General features: G+C 35.2%; 1 protein-coding gene across 21 annotated transcripts in view; it reads left to right on the top strand.

The window, feature by feature from the left end:
- The window catches only part of MYCBP2 (MYC binding protein 2), a 202,020-nt gene that overhangs the window by 39,119 nt on the left and 138,011 nt on the right, over positions 1–24,890 (top strand). For all 21 annotated transcript variants that reach the window (XM_080374375.1, XM_080374363.1, XM_080374371.1 and 18 more), the window contains exons 4-16: positions 3,491–3,644; positions 5,033–5,229; positions 5,455–5,697; positions 5,978–6,049; positions 8,847–8,943; positions 13,330–13,403; positions 14,583–14,721; positions 15,540–15,616; positions 17,179–17,383; positions 20,556–20,720; positions 21,443–21,601; positions 22,347–22,551; positions 23,266–23,411. In XM_080374375.1, the coding sequence (XP_080230501.1) occupies positions 3,491–3,644; positions 5,033–5,229; positions 5,455–5,697; positions 5,978–6,049; positions 8,847–8,943; positions 13,330–13,403; positions 14,583–14,721; positions 15,540–15,616; positions 17,179–17,383; positions 20,556–20,720; positions 21,443–21,601; positions 22,347–22,551; positions 23,266–23,411 (1,933 nt within the window). The remainder of the gene's footprint in view (positions 1–3,490; positions 3,645–5,032; positions 5,230–5,454; positions 5,698–5,977; positions 6,050–8,846; positions 8,944–13,329; positions 13,404–14,582; positions 14,722–15,539; positions 15,617–17,178; positions 17,384–20,555; positions 20,721–21,442; positions 21,602–22,346; positions 22,552–23,265; positions 23,412–24,890) is intronic.

The following is a 24,890-nucleotide window of genomic DNA, read 5'->3' as shown; positions in this document are numbered from 1 at the left end:
TTAAATGTCAGGTGAACATTCAACTTGCACTCCTTTAGAAGTGCTGGTACTTGAAACTAATCTACAGCCTCAAAAATCTTCATAAACAAAATGCAAATATGGTAGCTCTTAGAATCTGTCAGGCTACTAGCCACTAGTGATAAAACGTGCTTTCTCTTGCTTTATCCCCAAAAAGGAGTAAATCCTTCCACTATTAGAGTTCAGTTGGTGGAGTGTTTCCTAAAGCCGTTTGCCAGGTATATGTGTAATTGCAATAACTGTCAATTATTCTTAATAGCTTAGTTTTTTAATTTTCCACTTTCTTGCCTTTAGTGACTTTTGGCACTGATAAATATAGATAGTAACACACCTTAAGATTTTAGACACTATAGTTCAACAGTTAGGATAGGTTTTTTACTATTTACTAGTTCTGTGCTTATAGTAGCATTAATGGTGGAAAGTCAGAAATCTGTATACAAGCTACTGGTTTTTTCCTTAATTTTTTTGATTTAATGATTCATTTTGTACTATGCAACTTCTGTGCATTCAGTTTTGTTCATTGCTAGCTTATTAATGCTATAAATCCTGCTTCCTTTTTGTATTCTGAGTCTAAAAAGCACGTTCAGAGTAAATTTCCTTGTTTGTATTTGCTCTAAAAACAATAAAAATACCAAACTAAAAATGGTGTTGCAGCAATGTTCTAGTTGTTTAGAAAATTAGAAGTTTATAGACGTTTATAGATGATTGTGTTTAGGTAGTATTATCTGAAGGGCAAGGTTGGCACTCTGGAAAGTACTGGAGAATTGCAGAGGAATATAACCAAGTCAGGTAACTGCAATTTGGTAACTGAAATTTCACAGTTGGTAGTTGCAAAGTTATGTGTGGTCAGTAGAAATAGCATAATTTATGAACTGCATCTGACTCCTTGTGGATTATATTGAATGAATCAGCAAGTGCTTGTAGATTCTGGATTTGGAATTTTAAGTAAAAAGCAATATAGCTATTAGCATTTATAAAGAACGTAATGGAGTTTTAAAGAGATTTTGAAATTAAAAGAGGTTCCAAGAAGGATAAGATTTACCAGTGGTAAGGACAGAACACTTGTATATAGAAATGAAAACATTGGTATTGTTAAAGATGATGTAGAGTTTATCAAAAAGAGACTTGGAAAAATGGTGCAGTTTTAAAAAGATGGTGGCTTAGAAAAATGATAGGGAAGCTGTAGGTAGGAAGCTTTTATCAAAACAGAAAATCAGTGAGATATTTTGTTACATTTAATACAGAAAATTTAAATTGATTAAAATCAGTATGCCTTCAAACTGTTCATTTTTAGCAAAGAATCTACAAAATATCAAAGAATTCAAGAATTTTTACTGATTGAACGATGTCTTAGATGCTTGGTACAACCTCAGTGCTTTTAATAACGTATCTAGCTAATACTTGGTTGTTTAGGTCACTCTGAAATAAGACACTTTTTAATACTAATTTCACTTGCATCCAAACACTTGGAAAAAGCATCAACTTGGAGCTGTCTCAGAGGTAGTAAAACTTTTGGAGGCTAAGTATGTAAATGTCTTTGTATGCTGAATATAGGTGTCTGTCTTATGCTTTGAGGATAGTGTGGTCTCATTCTTACGTATAATGAACAATATTGGGTAGGGCTTAATTTGCTAAATGTAAAGACACATTTCTGAAAGTAATTGTTAGCTTATTAAAAAGAATACTGATATATTTTGAGTTTCAAGGTGAGGTGAAAGATTAAAAAAAAAAGTTTAGCCAAGATTATTTCTTCTCAGATTCTCTTAAACTGGTGAAGTTAGTCCTTGGTGTGGATTTTTTGGTATTGTGTGGGGTTTTTTGGTTCTTTTTTTAATTAAAATTCTTATATATGCATATAATTCTTTCATATGTATTTTTTATATATATATGTATGTGTGTGTGTGTGTATGTATATGGTGAAGAGAACTATTTTAAGATGCCTACCTGGTCTTTTTATCTCAGATACTAAAAAAAACCAACCCGAAACCTGTGAAGATAAGGCAAAACCCCAGCACAACTATCCATGGTTGATTTATGGTTGATTTCTACTGTAGTGGAAGTTCACCAAATTGTTTCCTTCACTGTGTTAGGTTCTCTGCTTTCTCCAGCTGCCTCTGTCAGCTGGTAGATGAGGTGTTCTGTTTGAAGACTGAGAAGAATATGTTAAACTTCTCATTTTCTCTCAAAGATACTATCACTGAAAAAAAGGGTATTTATAAAAATGTACTATAGTGTATTTTATTCATTAGCCTGCAAGATGATGCTGAGTTTTGGATCTTGAAAAAAACATCTGTGCTGTTATTTTGTTGACAGGTGGTTGGTTTTTTTCCTTATAGATTCCATGCATGTGTTTTCGTATCATTGGAGTGGGGGAAATGTAAGGTGCAATTTGCAGGAAAATTGCTGTTGCACTTTGAAAACTTGATTTGATTATGTTTTTATTTTTTCCTTCAAAAAACAAACAGGTGGTAAAAAAACTTCTGAAAGACAGGAACTAAAATAAATTGAATGACAGCAAAGACAGTTGCAAGGCATCTAGTAGAACTTAGATCTATTCTGACAGTCAGCTCTCTTTTAAGCATGACTGTCAGTTCCATTAACAATTTTATTTATTTTCAGATTTCAGTCTTTCTCAGATTTCACTCAGGGGTGAATCTATATTAAACACTATAAACATTGCGTCTCTGCTTCTTACAGAAACACACAATGAAGTTTTGAAGATATGGTTGCTTATTTGTTATGAGTTAACCCTACATGTTTTTTTTCATCCTCCTCACCATTACATACCATGTTTGAGAAGGAAGTGAAAGGGAACAGTCAGTGGAGAGAAGCATAACTGTAATCTCAGAACATTCAGAAATCCTAAAAGGGAAAGTTAGGAGTGGCTGTAACAGCGCTTTAACAGATGATGTATTAGTTGGCATAATGCGTGTCTGTGACGAGTTACATAAAGAGTTTTAGCAATAAGCAATTCATCTTTATTTTTTATATTGTCACAAAAACAATCTCAGAGGCTTTGGAGGGGAAAGTACTAGCGCTACCCGTATCAGCTGTCAAGTATATTGTTACTCAAGTTGGGAAGTAAGGATGCAAGCCAATTCTAGCTTGCTGTTTCACATTAATGAGCAAGGAGAAAGGAAAGAAGTCTGTCAAATAAAGTGTGAGCTTGATCGAAATTAGAAGGACTCAGGAGGCACAGTTTGTCTTATATTGTCCAAAAAAAAATAAGTTTCCTTATTTTTTCGTGGAACTGTTACTCTGCTTAGATACGCACTTTCATATAATGACATTGCTTCTGAGTAATATTTGCGAGTACAGTTGTGTAGGTGGGTACTTTTGATTCTCTTTTGAATTACTGTTTACATTTTTGTTCTTCAAATAATTGTCTTGTACTGTGAACATTAAGATATACTTTTATTGATGAAGATCCAAAAATATTAACAGATATTCTGAAATATCTGTACTTCTTTAGATCATTGAAGTTGGATTATGTGAAGTCTTTGAACTGATAAAGGAGACGAGATTTTCTCATCCATCCTTGTGTCTCAGGAGCCTACAAGCCTTGCTTAATGTGCTCCAGGGCCAGCAACCAGAAGGACTGCAATCAGAGCCTCCTGAAGTCCTAGGTAATACCTCATCTGTTACTGTATTTGTATTAATATATATCTATTATTGTGTTGGAGAGAAGAAAATGATTCCTAGGAAGTATTTATGAGATGGTAACTTGTTTGTTCTCAACTGATTGACTTTATTCTGGAGTGTAAACTCCTTGTGGTGTTGTAACCAGTGCTTTCTCAGCATTAATCTTTTGTAGAACAGAAATATTGGCATGTAAAGATGTATATATATACTTATAAAAAAAGTATCATGTTTTGTTGCTGTGTAATGCAGAGCTTCACTGAAGCACATAGTAAACCTTATAAATTGAGATTTGCTTGTCTTACCAAATTATAAAATGCTTGGTCTTATTAGAAGGAAGAAAGTTCTACGGTGAACTTCTTTTGTGATTTGCTGTTGTAATCTGTAGCTTAGCTATTTAATTAAAATTTATATAAAGCTGCTAAACAAAATGTCAGAATTATTGCTTTTATTTCCTCTGGCCATCCAAAAGCTTCCCTGAAAATTAATTTTGCTTTTAATGATATTGAAACTAAAAGTTGAACTGAAGGCTTTAAGTGTGTGATTGATTATGTCCTTGAAGTTAAAATCCAATTATCTTTTATTAATTCATAGTTTTTACTTATTCGTCGAACTGCAAAGAAGACTAAGCTATAGCATCTGTAGTTTAAAATCGAACAAAAATATGTATTTTCAGACTTTCTATATATGTTTTTCTGTGTTATGGCTCAACTGTACTCCATTTCCAAAGAGTATAATAATTTGCTACAGAAAGTTTTATTTTGTATTGATGCATAGATTATTAAAAAGCTACAAAGAAGGCTTTGTTTCGATTACTGCCTCAGTGATTATTGGTATATACTACCAAAAAAAAATGAGGTGGATTTCTGTTCACACCTTGATTGTTAAAGATGTTCAGCTGCTAAACAGTGCTTATAAAGAGGGATAGGATCAAAATAATTTTCAAGCTTTGATTTGAAATGCTTGTTTCTGAGAAATGGGATGTGCTTCAACATGGGTAATTGTCATAAAGATTAGACAAGTTTGGTCAAGACCTACATATCATCTCAGTGATGAGGCAGACTGAATAGGCAGATAAAGTAATTCGTTCTCACCCATTTTTTATAAATGTGTTCCACTGTAACAGAAGGACTTGGTTTTTCTTCTCTGGCCATTGTGGTTGTCGAGACTTAACATTTTCTGGCTAAAAAAGAGTGAAAAGGATGTTTCAGGCCTGTTTAAATGGGATGCTTTCTTTTCTGTCTGGAAATAGAGCTAAATTTAACAGCTGAGGAAAGATTACCATGTATTTTGTAAGTTTAATTTCCCATTGACTGGCAAATTGCTTGATACGATTTGGTGACTCATCTGTGTAATTGCTGTGTTTTATTTGCAGAATCCCTGTTCCAGCTTCTTCTGGAGATAACTGTCCGTAGCACAGGAATGAATGACAGTACAGGACAGTCCTTGACAGCACTTTCCTGCGCTTGCCTCTTCAGTTTGGTAGCAGCATGGGGAGAGACAGGAAGAACATTGCAAGCAATCTCTGCTATCCTCACCAATAATGGCAGCCATGCTTGTCAGACTATTCAGGTCTCTCACTAAAACTTCTCTGTATCTGGGAATTAATGTAAATGATACATACATGAGTTCTGAGAAGATCTATTCTGTAAATTCAGTTAACTTTTTTCCCCTCGCTATTTTTGAGATAAGAATAGGTACTTCATCTATCTTGAGTTAGACATGGAAGAACAAAAAATACAACACTTAAAAAATAGTAATGTTTTTCATTCACTCACTATTTCTTCTACTGTTTAGGTGCCAACCATTTTAAACTCTCTTCAGCGGAGTGTACAGGCAGTTCTGGTAGGCAAAATCCAAATCCAGGACTGGTTCAGTAATGGGATAAAGAAGGCAGCCTTGATGCACAAATGGCCATTGAAAGAAATATCGGTAGATGAAGACGACCAGTGTCTCCTTCAGAGTGATGGTTTTTTCCTGTATCTTTTGTGTAAAGATGGACTTTACAAAATTGGCTCTGGATATAGCGGCACAGTGAGGGTAATGTGATTTCTTCTTGTCTGACAAATGATAGTTAATATTTTAACATAACTTTTATGATGTCCTGTTTCCATTGAGAATCTTTTGTAGCTTACTAATGATCAGTTCTTTTAAATTTGTCTAACCTTTTTGTGATGATTTCTATGAAAATTTTACAGCATTTTCCTAAAATTTTCACTCTTCAATATGGTTGAATACATTGTTATTTAGATGGTAAATTATTTTGTGTAAAATTGTTGCTCTGATACTTGTTAAATGATTGGAGCTTTTTGCTTTTCAGGGCCATATATACAATTCCACATCCCGCATCAAAAACAGAAAGGAAAAAAAGTCTTGGTTAGGCTATGCTCAGGTAGGTGAATATTTAAAACATAAAATGTGTGCCCCATCCCCAGTCCCCCATGAGTAATTTAAATAGATCTTGGCTTAGAGTAAGATGCATGGGTATTGTATTGTTCCTTTGGCTTTAGTTATAAAAATAAATTTTTTGATACTGACTTTTAAATTGTGGAAAATGAGGAACATCTAATGGTATTGGCATGTAGAAAGGAGAAATGAAATTTGTCATTGATTTGTGCTGTCACTGTAAATACTTTCCCAAAATACAATGGTTTAACACATAAATTAATGACTTGTACAATCAATTGATGTATGCTTCTTCAATAAAGAAGTCAGTGGATGTAAACTGTGCTGTTGCAACAAAATAGTTTAAAAATATACTCAAAATATCTAATTATGAAAATTAATTTAAAAATATTTGTAGTAAATGACTACTGCAGAGTTAACTATATTTGGTTGATGTTTTGTGTTTTTAGAATTAGTCAGTTTCTGGAATATCAACCACCTTTTTTTATACCTTTGCCATTCATCATAAAAATAGTGGATTTTTTTAGAATCCTATTATTACCACTGAGTGTGCACACTCTCATGCTCTCTCTCCCTGCTCCCAAACAAAAAAACCTACAGCAAACCAAAAATTAAATTTCAGAGAACAATGAATTTACCTAATTTTTTTTAACTAGAGCAATTTTTATTGTATATTTACTATCAACTGAGTGATCTCATTGTCCCAGTGTGAAATTAACTGTACTCCTTATCATGTTTTTGAAGTGAAATGGCTCATTATGAATATATATTCTATTATTACAGTTATATACACACATACACATGACGTGGTTTTGTTTAGTGTTAAAACAGATCACGGAAAGACGGAAAGGTATATTGGTGCAATACAAATGTGTGTGGATGCATTCGTTCAGGAGCCTGTTTTATCCGTTTGGAAGGGAATAGGATCCATACAGTTTCACTATATAGAGTTACACATCTGTACATAGCTATAAATATATTTGATGTTCTTTGAGTGCTTGTACAGGTGTATGCACTCACACAGTGACTGTACCCAAAGGCATTGCTAGTTGGAAAAATGTCACTCTGGGGCTATATTTATAGGAAGATGTGTAAGTTGCACTTATTGCTAAGTATGTGTCCGTAAAAGAGGTAAGATAAACCCTCAGTCTCATTTTCCTTCAGGTGCTAGGTTAAGTCAGCTCAAATTCAAGTGATTTTTCTTGCTTCATCGTATGTTATTTTAGACTGATTCTTTTCTGTCTACTTTAATGCTATTAACTTATTTTTCATAGCTTTTGTGGGTTTGTTTTTCCTCGTTTCACAAAGATTTATCCAGAAAAATTCAAGTAGTTTAGATGGAAGGAAAAGGATTGGTTGGATTTTTCTGTTGTTGTTAGATGATTGTAATTAGGGTCTGTGACTCCTTGACAGATGAAGATATTCAGAGGTTAAGCCTTAGTGACCTCCATGTGAAAAGGGTCCATATGTAGATGTGTAGAATCCCCACCTGAGGCCAGTCATGCTTCAAGCAAGTACAAGCCATTGTCATATCTCCTGCTATGACACTACTGTTGTCAGAATCATTACTTGGTTCATATTGGCCTCTACAGCTTTCCTGTAGGTGAATACTACCTTGCTTGAGTGAGAACGTTTGTTCCTTTCCTTTAGCTGCTTTTATAGCAGAAGTGCTTTGTAAGTGTAAATTCCACACGTGTGTTTCTACCCTGCTCTCTCAAAGTCTTTGAAAGGTTCACAGGCATTGTAGGATCTTAAAAGATACAAGAGCAAAGTTGCCATGTTACTACTTCTGTGGATCTATGCACATTATGCAAACATGGGGGCTTATGCAATCTATCTAGTTCGAGTGTTTGTTTAAAAGTGCACTCAGAGTTAGAGGTACAAACAATAAACCTCAAATGTGAACTTCAGATAGGCAAATATTTTTACTGAGAAACCTTCTAAAATGGTGACTGAATCAAACCTTTAAAAAAGTATACATATGAACAGAGGGAAGACACTGTTTTGGTATACCAAAGGAGACTTCTTGACATGGGTTGCTGACCAGAGTAAGTAATTTTTCAGAAATGAAGGTATTCTGCATGTGGAGAAACAGAAAGAGGAAATCTTTAGTCCTGAGTATCCCTTCCCCTAGGTCTGGTTAGGAGCTGGAACGTACGAAGTATAAGAACTCATTGTATGTAACCTTGTGCCATGGCTACTGTCACCAAAATCACCCTGTACTTTGCAGGAGTTTCTTTGACGCAGAGCTCAGAAAGAATAAATACATGGTATCTTGTTAGTGTGGGAGTCAAAGTAGTTAATTAACATTTTTGAAAATTTATCTAGTTTTTAATGTTTATATTAATATTTATTAATGATCGCTCTCTATATAGGGCTATATATGTATTTTCTTCCTGGAATTCCTGTGAGTCCTTTGTTGATTTGGAAAGTGGGGACAGGAACATTGGTTTTTACTGTGGCTGTAGGTTTTAACTGTAATTGCATACACATGAAGAACAGCATTACTACGTGTGACTCCAAAAGCTGTATACAAGCTTTAGCACACTGGTCTACAGAATGTAGAAAGTGTGGAGGAAGGGGATCAAATTTCCATTTTTTATTACAGAATTTGATTAATGGAAAAAAGTTGATTATCAAAATTAAGCAGATTTGTGGTAAAAGGTTTCAAAAATGTTTAAACAATACCTAAAATGACTATTGCACTTTGAAACTTTTGACAATATCCTTTGATGTATTTAAGAATATTTTCGTACCAATATATGTATTTTTACTCTTACCAGGGTTATTTATTATATAGAGATGCAAATAATCACAGTATGACAGCCATAAGAATAAACCCTGAAACTCTGGAACAAGATGGTACAGTTGCTTTGCCAGGTAAGATCCTCTGGATGTGAGAAGATGGTTATAGTTTACTGTTTACATGATATGTATTTTCAGGTAAGCAGAAGAGAAATTGAGACAGGTTTTGAGATCACAGAGACACTGCTTTTTTTATGACTGATTTGCCTCATTAGACCAGCTGCAGTGTTTCATTCAGAGGTCTTGCATCTTACTCCAACTACTGGAAGAATGCTGCCACATCTAAAATGTATGGTCATCTTAATTTAAAGACTCCAAGAGCTTAACTTCCTTCTTAGAGAATTTTTATTTCTTCCTCATTTGAAGTTTGAGCATTTGGCTTGGATGTGACTTTGTTTCCAGTATCTCTTACATGTAGGTAGTTACAAACTCTGACCAAAATAATTTTTAAGTTTTTAATATCATAGAAATGTATCTAAAGAACAAAGGAGGCTAATGAACACTGATGGGCTATGCTTCTGATGTTTAAGTTGGTGGTGGGTTTTTGTTTATTTGTTTTGGGAATTTTTTGTAGGTTTTGTTTGTTTGTTTGTTTTGGGGTGGTGGTGTTGTTGTTGGGGTTTAGGTCTCTGTTTAGAAAATGAGGATGTTCCTGGAACGTGCTTAAATTAGCTTCCTGGTGAAACATCTCTTCTTAACCACTCACGTAAACAGTAGAAGGGCACAAGAATATCTTTTGATCGAACAATGACAGGCTTATTCTGTAGATCAGAAGAAAGATTTTATGTTGCATCCTGACATAAATAAGAAGACACTGACTGAAACCTCAGAAAAATTCTCTAGGCTTTTTGTACTTCAAACACAAGCAATCATTTTTAAGACAAACTATGAGTGTAGAATCTAGTTTATGCAGCTTTCTGCAAGTCCTTAGAATGTGGATGTCTGTTTAAGCTGCTTGGTCCTTGTGGGGCTGTATGAAAAGTCTTGAGTGAGAGCACATTCCAAGGACCTGACAAATTGCCTTGTAGGGCTGTTTTTACACTGTCTTCACCTCAAGGCACCTTCTTCAAACAGTAGGGTTCATTGAGGTCCTCAATTATGTTACCATTGATAAACAAATCGGTGCTCTTCATGCAAGTCTCGAGGGACACTTGAGAACATGTAAAGTCTGTACCTCTAAGCTTTTAGCTTTCTTTTGCAAATCTGAGTGACAGGTGTCATTCTGCAAGACAGCCTTGTGTTTATACTATAAAAAGGTGCAAATTAAATGAGTGTGCCTTCTAAACAAAACTGTAGTAATCTTTCAGTGCAAAAGTAAGTCTTACAACTCTGGGAATACCCAGCCAGAAATCCCTGAAACTATTTCACACAGTTGCTTTTCGTATGGTTTGTGATGGTGTGAAAGTGGATGCCAGGTGTTCTTCGTAACTCCTACCATTTGTATTTCAGGCCTTGAACTTTGCTGTTTTACTTTCTACACTTCTACACGTTTATCTTAATGTTATAATGTGAGCAGATATGACCTAGTCTTTTGGCTAGCACAAAGTCAAAGGGGTTCACTTCTGGTTATTTCAGTTTCCCATTAGGACAAAAGAAATTAAGGCGGGGGGGGGTGGGGGTGGTGGTGGTGGTATGTGACCTATATGAGGATACCTGATAAGTAACTCCAAGCAGTAGTGGCTGCCCCACTGTAACCTCAATAATAACCTGTGGCATGTTGTAGTTCTGAAAAACCATACTGGAAAGAACTAGAAGGCAGTAACCTTGCTAACAGCTGAACACTGATCTGACTCCCAACTATTTGTTCCTAATTGGTATGGTATTCAGACATGGCTGTTTGGAGTTAATCTCTTTCAAATGCCTGGGTTGGTGATTATGCATTTAAATAAGGTATTTGCATTTATTTGTACAGGGATGCGGAGGAGATTAGGAGCTCATTAGGACATGTGATTAGGAGTTGATCCCAGCTAGAAGTCACATGACCTTAGAAAGCTCAGTGAACTATAGAATATTATCTTCTCCTTTTTCAGACAGTAGGATCCACCAGTTTCTCGAAACCATAAACTTCTATTTCAAAGGGCAGTCTTTCCACTCTGATAGATGATCTAGCAAATCTGACAATGTATCTGGAACTGCCAGGCTGTGTGTCAACATTCTTGTATCTAACACCTTTGCTAAGCTTCATACAATGTAATTGAGATGTGGTGCTGTCTTCCCAGTCCAAATATCATAAAAGAATCTCTGAATTCTATAAGATTTTCTAGGTGATTGGACCGGAATTTACAGGGTTTTTTTCTAGATTGTTTCTTTAACAGTAATGCTTACTACATACCTGAGAGAAAGTTTGCTGTGTTCATCTGAAGAAATTGAAGTTACATGGTATATGGTTTCATTGTTCTTTGAATTTACACATGAATATCTTGGAGCTCAGGACTATTCACTTAGTCAGAAAAGTACTGCTGAGGGTAGCCTAGACAAGCTCAAGAGTACTTAAACAGCAGGCACAGGATGCACTGTGTAAATATGGAAGGTGATGGTTGACAGTTATCTTCTCGGGAAGCCTCTGCAGAGGCTGTGCTTAACAGATGTCGGTAGTTATGACCTTTAAATAAAACATAAGCACTTTCTGTTATAGTAATCTCCAGACAGAAACCTTGGATATCTTCATCCCCAGAGTAATTTCCAGTCAGATTGAGTAAGACCACAATTGTAGATAAGAGCTCCTTGCTAGCTGAGACACTACACTACCCTACTTTTTGCAGATACTCCATTTGTTTTCCAGTTTCTAATCTCCCCATTGATTAGATATTTAATGCTGGGCCTGGGTGTTATCTAATCATGTGCTAATTTTTAGGAAGTCTTCTGAAGAACATATATTAAGGAAAAAAAACCCACCAACATCCCAGATATAAACACATAAACAACCTCCAAAAACATTTACCTGGGGGCTTTCCTCTTCTTGAAATGACTCAAGAAGTAGGCCAAAGAGTAATATGGACCAACTGGTGGCCAGAATATCTTGTTTCCTTGACTGTTACACTTATGTGAACACGTAATTTTCAACCATTCAAAGGATCTTAATACTTACCAACTTCCTGTAACCTTTCAGAAATGTCATTTAGATTCTTTTTGGAACTTTTCTTCAAGTTATTGATGACTCTTGTTTTATCACTAATATCACTTTGCAACATAGAGAATTAGTAACATGAACTGACCTTGGTCATCAAATCAAGATTATATTTGAGAGAGCAGTATTTCAGACATCAGTGTATCTGTGATTCTCCATCCCGCTTGCTGCTTACCCTCTTTGTGATTCATACCTGTATGTGCTCTACGGGGGAGGCTGTCTACTTTAGGACTGTTACTTCAAGATGTGAAAATTAGAGAAGGCCACCTAATGCATATTCTGTTCCGAATAAGATAGTGTATTAGACTGGGCAGTACAGCAGGAAAAACTAAACAAGCTTATGGGTTTGTGCATACTGTGGTGGTTTTTTCAGGTGTAATATTTTTACAAAATATTCCAACTAGCTAGCAAAAAATAGCAAACTTGCTAGTTATGACAGAAGGTTATTATGTGCTTCATTTAGCATTAAATTTATTAGATAAAATTACTGATACGGGATCTTTGTTCAGGTTATGAAGCAGATATTTAGAGTGTAAAGTAGCTGTCCCAGAATATTTTTAGAAAAGGTGTATTTCCTGTGTGTAATCAGTGAAACAAACATCTTACAAGCCATATAATATCAATATCTTTGTTAGCAGCTCCTAGAGCAGAGCAGGAAGGGAAAAAGAGATGGTGTTAGGGACATACTCTTAAACTTGCAGAGGAAGTGGTCTTTTTATTTTTACCCTAATATGGGCAGAATTCTTTCCTTACCATTTTTTCTTGGAAATAGCTGACCAATTTTCAATAAATATGTGATGCATTCAAGTATATACTTTGTAGTTTTCAAAAAAACCCTAATTTTCAGTGAATAATTTGGCAAACTTTATAAACAATGGGAAAATGAGGTGAATAATGAATTCTGTTTCATTTATTTCTGTTAAGTTTTATATGCTGGACTGAGGAAATTTCTTTAAAGATAATGGCCCTTTTTTTAAAAAAAAAAGTGGGGGAGGGGAAGATCTTTGGGGAAGGAGAAAGACGAACACTCCCAGAAGATTAGAATTTGTGTTATAGTTTAGAATACCCCTCACAGGTGAATACTAAATGCTCTTACAGTTAAATATTGAGGTAATCCCTTATGTTTCATACAATGGAAAGTGCTTTAATAACTCTTAAAGGAACAAAGGAGTATTATATACTTTGGGTGAGAGAGGAGATCATAGCATAAAATAACATGTTATCAGAACAGTCTAATCTCTCTTCAGGCAAACTAGAATTCTCATAGTGTGATTAACAGTGTGTGTTATGTAAGTTAAAATAAACTGATGCAGTGCATTTCATCTTTCTCACAGATTGTCATACTGAAGGGCAGAATATCCTTTTCACTGATGGAGAATATATTAATCAAATAGCAGCATCTAGAGATGTAAGTGTTACGTATGATGGGTAAACTTCTTTCAACTGAATTGTTTTATTTTACAATACTTATAGCGTCCTTTTTGCTTAATGTTTGGCTTTTTCTTTGCTAAGGAAGAAATCCATGTAACTAGAGATAATGGGGAAACTACCATATTTGTGTATAAAGGAGCAATATTTTGGTATTTACCCACACAATTTTAATTTGTGATGGATTTTTCAGGTTTTTTTTATTTTTCAAATAAATTTTAAGGAAAATGTTGTTGCTCTTTCTGAGGAAAAAAAATCTTATACGTGGAATAATTTTTTTTTTAACATGTTGTTCTCCAGGATCTCTGTGGCATAAGCTTCTTAGAGCTTTATTATATATTTTTATTTTTCTAATTTAGTTTCTTGTAATTGCTTTGGTACATGTTAGGGAATTTCAGCGAGATTTAATAGAAGAGGTATGAAAGATACTACATTCAGATAGATTTTTATATGAAAATTGCCTATTGGCCAAAGTTATGGAAATGCAAATAAGTGCTTCTACTAAGGGCAAAATAGTTCTAGCTGTTCTGTGTTGTGTTTGGCAGACAGTTATTACATTTTTAGATCTGGATGGATCACTGTGTTTTGACAGTGAGAAAGCTGTAAAACAGGGATAGGGTAGGGACAGGGTGATACAGGCTTGGCAAGAAGTGCCAAACTTGCAACTATAAGAGAACCAGGATTAATCCCTTTCCCTGCTAATAAAACAACGTTTAACATGGCCAGATGAAGATGCTTGATCTACACTTGTAAACAAAAACCTGTTTTAGCTACTTTTTAAAGCAGTTAGTCTTCAACTGCGATGCAGAATTTTGGGTTCTGGATCAGGAGGGCATAAAAGATAAATGTGAATAGTTACAAATATTTCTGTGGTGAGATTCAGAGTTAATTATCTCTATAGTAATTCACCATTTTCATAGTGTTCATAGTGTTTTCATAGAATTCAAAATATGTTTAAGGTCAGTCAGATGCTTATCTTCAGCTCGTCCTGTTTGACACTTTCTTCTGTTCTCCTGTATAATAATGTTACATTTATCAATGTGTCCTCTGATAACTTGCTCTGAAGTAGTATTATCCTGAGGCACCTAGGCCTTAAAAAGTAAATTAATGCATTTATTTTACAGTATAAAGTAGGTTGTTTTTTATTTATTTATTGCAGGATGGCTTTGTAGTGCGAATATTTGCAACAAGTACTGAGCCAGTACTGCAACAAGAGCTGCAGCTTAAGCTTGCAAGAAAATGCCTACATGCCTGTGGCATCTCATTGTTTGATTTGGAGAAAGACTTACACATTATCAGTAAGTTCTCTTCTGTGAAGTAAGTCCTCTTCTGTGAAGGTTAATAAAACCCTAGTAATTCAAATAATGAAACCAAAACACTGCCCTTCCTGTTGTTTGCCTTTATTACGTGCAAGAAGGTATAGGTCCATTATAAACAGGTGGAGAAGTACAAGGGTTTTGAAACTGCTTAAGCGTTATTTGACTCATAGTAATCCACATACACATTTTGAAACCACCTTTCTATCTGTAGCATGATCAATGGTTTTCCAGTATTTTCCTCTAGTTGTGCAATAAATATATAATTGTTTGAAGCTTGGACTTCATAATGGTGCTCATATAACACATAGATAAACTATAGAACTCCTTGTTGGTTTGGGTCAAATTTACAAAATTTAAAAGGACTGTTGGCTGGATTAATGGAACAGAAATGTATTGAAAGATATTAAATTACATGAAAAACACCTTTGCATTAGAATCTGAGATGCAATAATGTTGGTTCCTACAAAGGCATTTTGGAGAGATATGACTTGGCCTTTGTTGTGGGTCTTTTTTTCTCCATTAGGTTTCTGCTTTTGGTGCTATCAGAACAAAAAGGCTACACGGACCTTTTCTCTGACCAAGCGCAGTAGCTCTTATGCTAGTGCTTTTTACCTCTTTGAACAACTCTGTCAAGTCTAGCCCTGTAAGCCTTCTTGTGGCAGCAAGACTTTGTTTCACTTGTAACTTTCTTAGAACTTATTGTTATGACAAACTGTCCCAGGCAGAGTTACGTTTGTAAACTTGTCTGTGATACCGACTGGTTAAACTGTCTGGTTAACACAATCTTACTCACTCAGGTACAGGGTTTGATGAGGAATCAGCTGTCCTTGGTGCTGGAAGAGAGTTTGCACTAATGAAAACTGCTAGTGGAAAGGTACTGAACATGTTCTGTAGTAAATAACGAACTACACCAATGTATATCTACACGTCATTTAATTTAATTACTGTTTTCCAAAATAGCTTCTTGCCTTTTTAGTATGTTAGAAAGACTTTATATGACACTATTTAAATACATTTTCAGAGCCTACTTTAAAGAGAAAAAGGAAAATGGTTATTTAAAACCACAGATGGTGTTGGAACCATTGAGAAATCTGTGGCTTGAAATTTACAGGAATTTCTACGGTCAGTCTTACTTAAAGATGGTGTGAGGCTTTGTTTTAGATTTGGGGGACAAAATTACCTTTTGTCTAAAATGATGTATTAGCACATTTGCAAAATTTTTTGCCTCATAACTTTACGTAAGCACTCTGACCATAGTCATTTATTTAAATCCCAGCCTGATTTTTCCAATCCTTTTGAAAATTACTATCTTCCGTAGGCAAAGTTTTCAATTAATTTCTTTAAACCTGTTCTTAATGATTTGATGTGTTGGTTCTGCTCAGTGGAGGCTGTTTTTCTGAGACATTTGCATATTCATTGACATTTAGAAATAATTTTGCTTACTGTGACTATGACTTTTTACATTATTTACTGTGGTTCTGTTTTGGTTTGGGAAACTGATGTTATTTTACTTGTATAAGCATAGTTCCTTGTTTTTCTTTGTTCAGAATTGTGTTGCTTTTTTGGAATGAAGGCCTTGCTCTGCTGCTATCAAAACAGTGAGACTGGTGAAAATGTTCACAAATAAACTTAACTATGTTTTCCTAAAAAAATTTAATATTATGAAGCAGAGTTTGATCAAGCAATACTCTTCAGACATTAGAGGACACAGGTTAATTTGAACTTGAGACTAACAAATGCCTCTTCAGTATAACATTAACAAATTTCCTAATTTTGATCTCTAAATTTGTGTGTTTAGGTAGGAAATACACTTTATAAGACAATGAAAAATGGCTTTAGGTGCCCACATAGGTTAACACACCTATTTTATATTACTATTGAGTAGCATGGTTCTAGAGGAAACTTTTTAGGCCAAACCGGTAGTTTTGTGTTTGTTCATGTGAAATATTTTATTCTGTGTTATTTATGTACTCAATGGCCACTGTGCATTTACTGAAAATAAGTTCTAAAAATGTGTCAAAGCATATGAAAATTTGTAGTAATTTGGTATTTTAAACTATTTTTATTGTTATAGTCCCATCTTGGGTTTACACTGAGTTAACTTTTAAGTGTTTTCAATGCTTGGTTTCCTCTGAGTAGTTTCTTCTGTACAGTTCTTTCTTGCGTGTTCAACTCATTTAGCCAAACAATTATATATGAAAACTAACTCTGTGGCACAGTAGAAAGCACAATTCAAAACAGAATCTAATCAGAATGTTTCCCCCATTAAGTCAAAATTCATGAATTTAGAATAGAGGTATTGAAATACTGTAAACAATTTCAGGGAAAGTTCTGTATGGTTTGAAGTGATGGGATTTAAAAATAATGCAACTTCAAAAATTATGCATGTTTAAAGTGCTGTGGCATAACTAAAAATTGTGAACTGTTTTCTCCTAGATTTATTATACAGGCAAATATCAGAGCCTTGGAATCAAACAAGGTGGTCCTTCAGCAGGAAAATGGGTTGAACTCCCAATCACAAAATCTCCAAAGATTATTCAGTTCTCTGTTGGACATGATGGCTCACACGCCTTACTTGTTGCTGAGGATGGAAGCATATTCTTCACAGGTTCTGCTAGTAAGGGAGAGGATGGCGAATCAAGTATGTATTTACACTTGCTTGACCAATGGTTGATAAAAGCCTGTTAACCACCTTTTAATTTGAAGAGTTTAAATGTTTTCCAAGACCATGTAAGCATACCATTGAGTTTGAGTTTTGCACCCTGACAACCAATTCCACCACCTCTCGCAACTAGAGATGTTTATGATCTTTTACCACAGTTTGGATTGTATCGTGGGAGTGCTATTTTAGAGTTTTCCTGAGGAAAGGCAGTCATAAGTTTGGTCAAGAGGCCATGCTGTCTGCCTGGAACTTTGTCTCAAAAACTGAAGAGCCAAACTTTAGCCTTTTCACTGTTGTTTTAGAGAACTTTGGAAATCGATGTTTTGCCAGCTAATGCCTCTCCATGATGCAGAGGTACATTGATTAGGAATTGTAGAAGCATGGTCTTCTGTGCTTGATCGAGCAGAATTCTTCAGACATTACAGAAGACAGATTAATTTGGTCTTCAGACTAACAAATGCCTCTTCAATATAGAATTATCAGACTTCCTAGTTTTGATCTCTGAAGCTGTGTGTTTAGGTTGAAATACACTTTATAAGACAATGAAAGTTACCTTTAGATGACCTAAAGCTCTGATCTGCTCTGATGTTAAATACTTCACTTTAGAAAACAGACTGTTCTGTTATGTTGTGTTAGATTAATATTTAAAAAAAAAAAAATGTTTTGAAAAATGTCTAGCTCCTGAGGATCTTAAAACAAAGCTGATATTTGAGTTGTCAGCCTCATGTGTACATTTTAATAGGATAATATGTATATTTCTATACAAGCCTAACTCAATTTCAAATGAAACTCTCCATAATGTCCTTCTTTAATAATGTAACTTAATGTTACCATTAAAATTAATATATTTTTCAGAAGGCGAGTTTGTGGAAAACTTCAATCTGCTAGCCATAGATTTTAAACACAGATTTAATAAGACTGAAATATTTGTGCCTCAGTGCAGTCAATTAGAAATATTATGAATTTTATACCAACATTTGAGTACTGTTTAGGTCTTTGGATACTAGTAGATGGTTAGAATTTTAAAATTTATTTAAATTAGAATGTAAAAATAGATTTAAAGTCTTGATAAACAGCAATGGTAGAGTCCAGCTTTGTTTCAATCAACTGTGTAGGCATTTTACCTTTCAAGAAAGCTGTTAACAAAAACTCAGCAGGCTGCATATGTGACCTATGGCATAGCTCATGCAGAAAGAAAGCATAGTTAGCTTACTGTTCCTGTAAAAGATTAACTACACTGACAGTATTCTCCAAGGCTGTGGGTTTTCTCATGTAATATAACTAAAATGCAGTCAAGAACATATTTTAAGGTTTGATCATGCATATGGTGTGGATTTTTTAATGTATTCAGAGTGAGAGGAATTTACTAGTAGAACTTTGGTATGTGCTTAGTATGTGCTGTAGTAACTTTTTAGAGTCTTCCTAAATGCAAATCTAATTAAAATTGTGTTGGACAAAATCATACTACTTTCTCCAGTAAATGTAAAGTAAATTTGAAGAGATTCAAGCAAAAATATTTCAGGAAATATATTTAAAAGCATAAATTTCAAGATTTCTTTGCACAGTTATTGGGAAGTTATCCAGAATACAATTAAACTGACTATTTTTGTTGTATAATTGATCTACAATTTCAGATGACACAGAAGTTTAGCACTGTGAAGTAAACTGCTGTTGCTACTTTTTTTTTTTTAAGTAGCAAAAATTAAATGAGAAGATTCAGTGCTTACCAGATCTTCTTACTGAAGAATCTGCTGAAGGACCTGATGATGGTCTTTCTTATGTTCTTTTATAAATTCAGCTCTCTTCTGACTCATCTGGTTCTCTTCGCCTCTTTAATTTGGCTCAGAGTGGATATGCACAGGTTTTATTTTTTAGTCCCCTTATTTCTTTTAAACCTGGGCAGGGAGACTGGGTTTTTGTCAACAGTATGTGTACGTGTTCTTTGTAGGAAGCTGGTAACTGTCAGCAACTGAAGGTAACTGGCAGTTCTTTGACTTGGGTGAAGAATCACCGACAGTAATGATAGCTATTAGTTCTTTTATCCAGTCTTTAGCTACGCTGTTACTGATTCGTTTGAGACCAGATTGGAAATAGTGATTTTGGGGCAGGGCTTTTTTAGCACTTTTAATTCCCTTTTTCTTCCTGTGGGAATCTGTCGTGACTCAGAGGTTTTCTAAACATTGTTGTCAGGGTTTAACCCCAGCCTGCAACTAAGTACTATGCAGCTGCTCGCTCACTCCCTCCCTGCCCCCCCACAGTGGGATGGGGAGAAGAGTCAGGAAAAGGTAAAACCTGTGGGTTGAGATAAGAACACTATAATAATTGAAGTAATGTAAAAAATTGTCATAATAGTAATGACAATGGAGATATTAAAAAGAGAGGAATAAAACCCAAGAAAACCAAGTGAGGCACGACAGAGTTGCTCATCACTCACTGATGGATGCCCAGCCAGTCCCCAAGCAGCGATCGGTCTGCCCTGGCCAACTCCCCCCCCAGTTCATATACTCAGCATGATGTTCTAAGGTATGGAATATCCCTTGGACTAGTTCAGGTCAGCTGTCCTTTTTATGCTCTCTCCCGGCTTCTAGTGTACCTCCCTTATTGGCGCAGATGGGGAACTGTAAAGGCCTTGACTAACAGCAAGCACTATTTAGCAACAACTAAAACATCAGTGTGTCCTCAACATTATTGTCATGCTGAATTCAAAACATTGCACTGTACCAGCTACTAGGAAGAAAATTCATTCTATCCCAGCTGAAACTGGGACAATGATTTTAATAGAGTTTATTATTTTTCTTGTAAAGAACTGAACTTGTGCAACATTTCCCTGTGAACTTATGCATATATTGTCATATATATTCTTCTCACATGGCAATGAGGACTCTTTTTTTACTATGCACTGCTTTGTAAAGTTCACAAAGTTAGTTCAGTCTATATATAAAAGAAAAACTCAAAGAATCATTCCTGGAAGATACCTATCTAATCATGACTTTGCCATTGAATTTTTTGAAAGAAACCGGTGTAATCCATTAAAAATCATACAGATGACAGTAGCAGTCTGAAAACTAACCCCTAATTATAAAACAAATGTTATTGTGCCTTTGAAAATTATTTTGGTAGAATGACTTGCAACTTATTTATTTATTTAAAGCTAAAAGCAGACGACAGTCAAAACCATATAAGCCTAAAAAAATTATTAAAATGGAGGGAAAGATTGTCATATCTACAGCATGCAATAATGGAAGCAGTTCTGTAATTTCAAAAGATGGAGAACTCTACATGTTTGGAAAAGATGCCATTTACTCCGATAGTACAAGTAAGTTAATATTTTTCTTTTGAGTGATTTTTCAACTAGAGTAATTGAAATGAGTCTGGAAGCTTTTAACATGTGTAAATGATGTTTGTGTGTTTCCTACTCTCCTAATAAATTTCTGAATTTCTGCTGATTCAGCCAAATATGGCAGAAGGATAGAAAGAGAAGACAATTTCCTTAAGTTCTGTAAAAATGTATAGCAGCACTGGTGACAAATGCCCAAACAAATGCTTCCACTAAGGAGAAGAAAAAATAAATTATTTGTTGTATTAATCTGACACTAGAAGGCCACACAGGGAAAAGTCAACAGAAATGAGACATGTTTTGTCAGGAGCAAAGGCTGCAGGAAACCAGGCCTTATATGTTCCTTTGCTCAAAAGACAGCCTGTTTTGAATTTGCAGGTGATCCAGTGCATCTCAATTTAAATAAAATATTGAAGAAATAAACTCCAGTGGCATTATAACTCCTTTAGAATTGTTTTTCAGAACAAGGGATTTGCAGCAGGGTTTGGTTTGGTTTTGGCTTTCCTTTCCTTGCAGGATAAATGGCCTAGACCTAATTCTCCTTTCACTTCTTATTCTAGAACTTGGTTTTTATATCTGCTTTTCTCCTTTGCTGTTAATTCAAAAATTGTCAGTATCCATTAGCAGTTTTGTTATGTCTCTGAAATTTCCTTCTCGGGTAGAAAGTACAATTTACCACTCAACTGTTTTATATCTTATAGGTTTAGTAACAGATTTGAAAGGCCATTTTGTGACTCAAGTAGCCATGGGCAAAGCTCACACCTGTGTGTTAATGAAGAATGGAGAAGTTTGGACATTTGGCGTAAATAATAAAGGACAGTGTGGGCGAGACACAGGCTCCATGAGCCAGGGAGGAAAAGGTGAAGGACCTAGATTTTTCCTTTTGTTTTGTGTGCTGGAAAATATTACAAGTGAAAACATAGCTAAGCATTTTATTATAAAATATAATTCCAATACTAAAGCTAAAGTACCTGCAACATGCTTAAAGAAACACACAGGTATGGATACTTTCACTTGAACGTCAGGTATTTGGTATTCTGCACATACTAATAAACTTAGTTATGTTAAAAAAAAATAAATCTCAATTACTTTTGTCAGTGAAAAAGCTTTTCTTTAAAACAAATGAGTAAAATCAAACCTCATCACTCCTTGTCTTACTATGTGCCATTGTCTTAGTAAGAAAAAAATTTCTGCCTTTCCTTGTTTTCATTCAGTCTTGAGGCTGTTGTTTGCCCAAACAGGGCATGACTGTAAGTCTATATCTTTCTCCAGAAAACCGAGCATTTCCGTTGCTCCTAAATATAGGTATGAAAAGTCATACCTGTTCATCTTTGCTGGATTAGCATATGTTATATGTGATGAGTAAGTGACCTGTTACTTGTATACTGAATATAAATGTTTCATTTCCATTGTGAAACCATAGCTATGTACCCCAGCCTGTGCTCAGAGGGGTTTTACAGGCATTGTTGTGCTGGCTGAGCATGCAAAGCAGGCATGCCTAGTCACTCCTTTTAAAACCTGATCTGCGTGTGTTCTTCAGAGCTTCTGCAGCAGCCACTGTTGGCCTCAGAAAACAGCTCTTTCTTGTTTTAATATCTTGACTAGGTTTTGGTGTGGAGAACATGGCAACAGCAATGGATGAAGACCTAGAAGAGGAACTGGATGAAAAAGATGAGAAGTCCATGATGTGTCCTCCAGGCATGCATAAATGGAAGCTGGAACAGTGTATGGTGTGCACTGTATGTGGAGATTGCACAGGCTATGGAGCTAGCTGTGTTAGTAGTGGGCGTCCTGACAGGGTGCCTGGAGGGTAAGCAAACATATGGAAATACACTTGCTATAGTGTGTTGAATGGCTAAAGCATGTGTTGAATACAAACTGAGTCGATGTGGTTTTAAACTTCCATTTAAGGTAACATTATATCTAAAAATAGTCTGCTTTTAAATTCAGAAGTAGGCTAAAATTTTTGTGTATGGCTTGTGATGGTTTCAAGTGATTTAGGTTTAAATTCATTTTTTAACATTTCTTTAGCATATAGTTCTTTACTAGAAGCTGTTGTATGTGAGCACCAATGTAATCTGTTTCTTGATAGAGTTGCTGGCTTTGGCATAACGTTTCTTCATCCTATGATGGAAGTTTTTTTTATCTTGCTCTTCCAGTTGCTTTTATCTGTTACTTTGGGGTTGAGCTGCATAAAGGGCCACTGCTTTACATATTGCCATTACTGTTTATCCAGCATGGCCTGTGCTTGTTTTTAACTTGTTCATGTTTTCATGTTGTGTATGTTTAATTAAATGAAGAAAAGTTAATGCTGAGAAGTCAGTTCAGATATGCATGGTCAGTGTGTGCTCTCTGGCACCATGGAGCAGCAGCTAGGATCTAAATTAGCTATATTTTCTGTTTATCTCAGGAAAAATTACATATCCAGAGATAGAAAAATAAATAATGTATGCTTTAATTACCAAGGCATCAGTAAAGCACAAAAATAGAAGATAGTGATAAAAGAACTCTTTATTTGCTGCAGAATCTGTGGCTGTGGCTCAGGTGAGTCAGGCTGTGCTGTATGTGGCTGCTGCAAGGCATGTGCTAGAGAACTGGATGGCCAGGAAGCAAGGCAAAGAGGAATCCTTGATGCTGTAAAAGAGATGATACCTTTAGATCTCTTGTTGGGTAAGTGACATGAAATTAGCAAGATGGCTTTTAATTTTCTTTCTTGCTGCACCTTTTTTTTCCTCAGTAGATCTGTTTACGCTCTTTAATAAACTCAGTCCCACTGATGACTTTTGAAACTTGAATTGGAATAACAGGTTAGTTTAGAAATGGGTTTGTTCTTTTCAGTTAATATTTCAGTTAGTATTTTCATTCTTCTGTATGATAAAACTTTGTATCTTAAATAATGCAGTTCTTTCTTTCCAATCAAATTACTGAATTTTTAGATTTACAGAATAGTTTTAGCATCATATTTTTAAAATGGGTAAAATGTGGTTTATCATGTAGATTTAATTGGTGAAATAGAAAAGTGGAATCACATTGGTAAGTGAAATATTTTAAACTTGCCCTTACTATACACCTGTGTCCATTTTGTCTTGTGTGGTTATGATACTGATACTAGAAAGTTGTTCTTGTTCTTTTTTGATAGCTTGAAACTTTTTCTATAATCTTTTTGTCAGGGTTTTTTGTAGTTACATAGAAGATGGGGAATATTGTTTCTTGAAAACTTTTTTATTTTTTCTCTTATAAATTTTCAGAGAAAAAGAGCTGCCAGGAATGTGGAATTTACTTTTCAAAAACCCCAAACACCTCCCACCCCAGCCCTCCTCCCCAAAAATACCCACCTTAGGGGGAAAAAAAGCCAACTAGTATGATTATTGGAAAATACAGTTTGGAGTCTTTCCTTCTAAGATCTGTTATCCCAGCATTTTTAATATTATATTCTCTCTACTGGGCAATTACAGGTTTTTGGAGGTCAGGTTTTCCTTCCTTCTTATTAATGTTTAGATTTATGTAGAGCCCTTAGTCCTGCATGGATATATGGATATAGTATTTGCTATAGAAAAGGAATACAAAAAAAAAAATCAAATGCATGACTTAAATTGATGAGATGTATAAATATTTTATTGGGGGTAGGGAGTGGGGGTGGAATAGTAACAATAGAAAATTTATGCTGTACTTGGAGTGTGGGAGGTTTTTTTCCCCAAGCAAAAGTTAAATAGAAACTAGAAGTGGTCCTCTTGATAAATTAACAGTAAGAACCCCAAACAACCTCACTGTGCACTCCCGATTCCTCCAAACAGGTATTTCTAAAAATAATTTTCTTTTATATGGCTATCACAGAAGTAGGTTTATATCGATGGTGAATAGCAGCTTTGATTCACAGCCCTGTTCTCATGCATGACCAGGAAGAAGTTACAGTTTTTGTGCAAACCTCCACTTTGATAACTACCCTCCCAGCAGGATAGGCAACAGCTCTTTGGTGCTGTGTTGGGCTTGGCATAGTTTGAGGTGAGGACTTGACCACATTTGTCTGTAGAAAAGTGACAGTACTTCCAGCTGAAGATTTTGTTTGATGCTGGGGGCAAGGTATATTTTGTTTAGGTTCTTGCAATTTGCTGAAGAAACATTGGAAAAAGGTAGTGCTTCTAGTAATTT

Source organism: Falco punctatus, assembly GCF_963210335.1.
Source record: "Falco punctatus genome assembly, chromosome: 2".
Classification (NCBI taxonomy): Eukaryota; Metazoa; Chordata; class Aves; order Falconiformes; family Falconidae; genus Falco; species Falco punctatus.
This window is presented reverse-complemented; position numbering and strand designations above follow the sequence as displayed.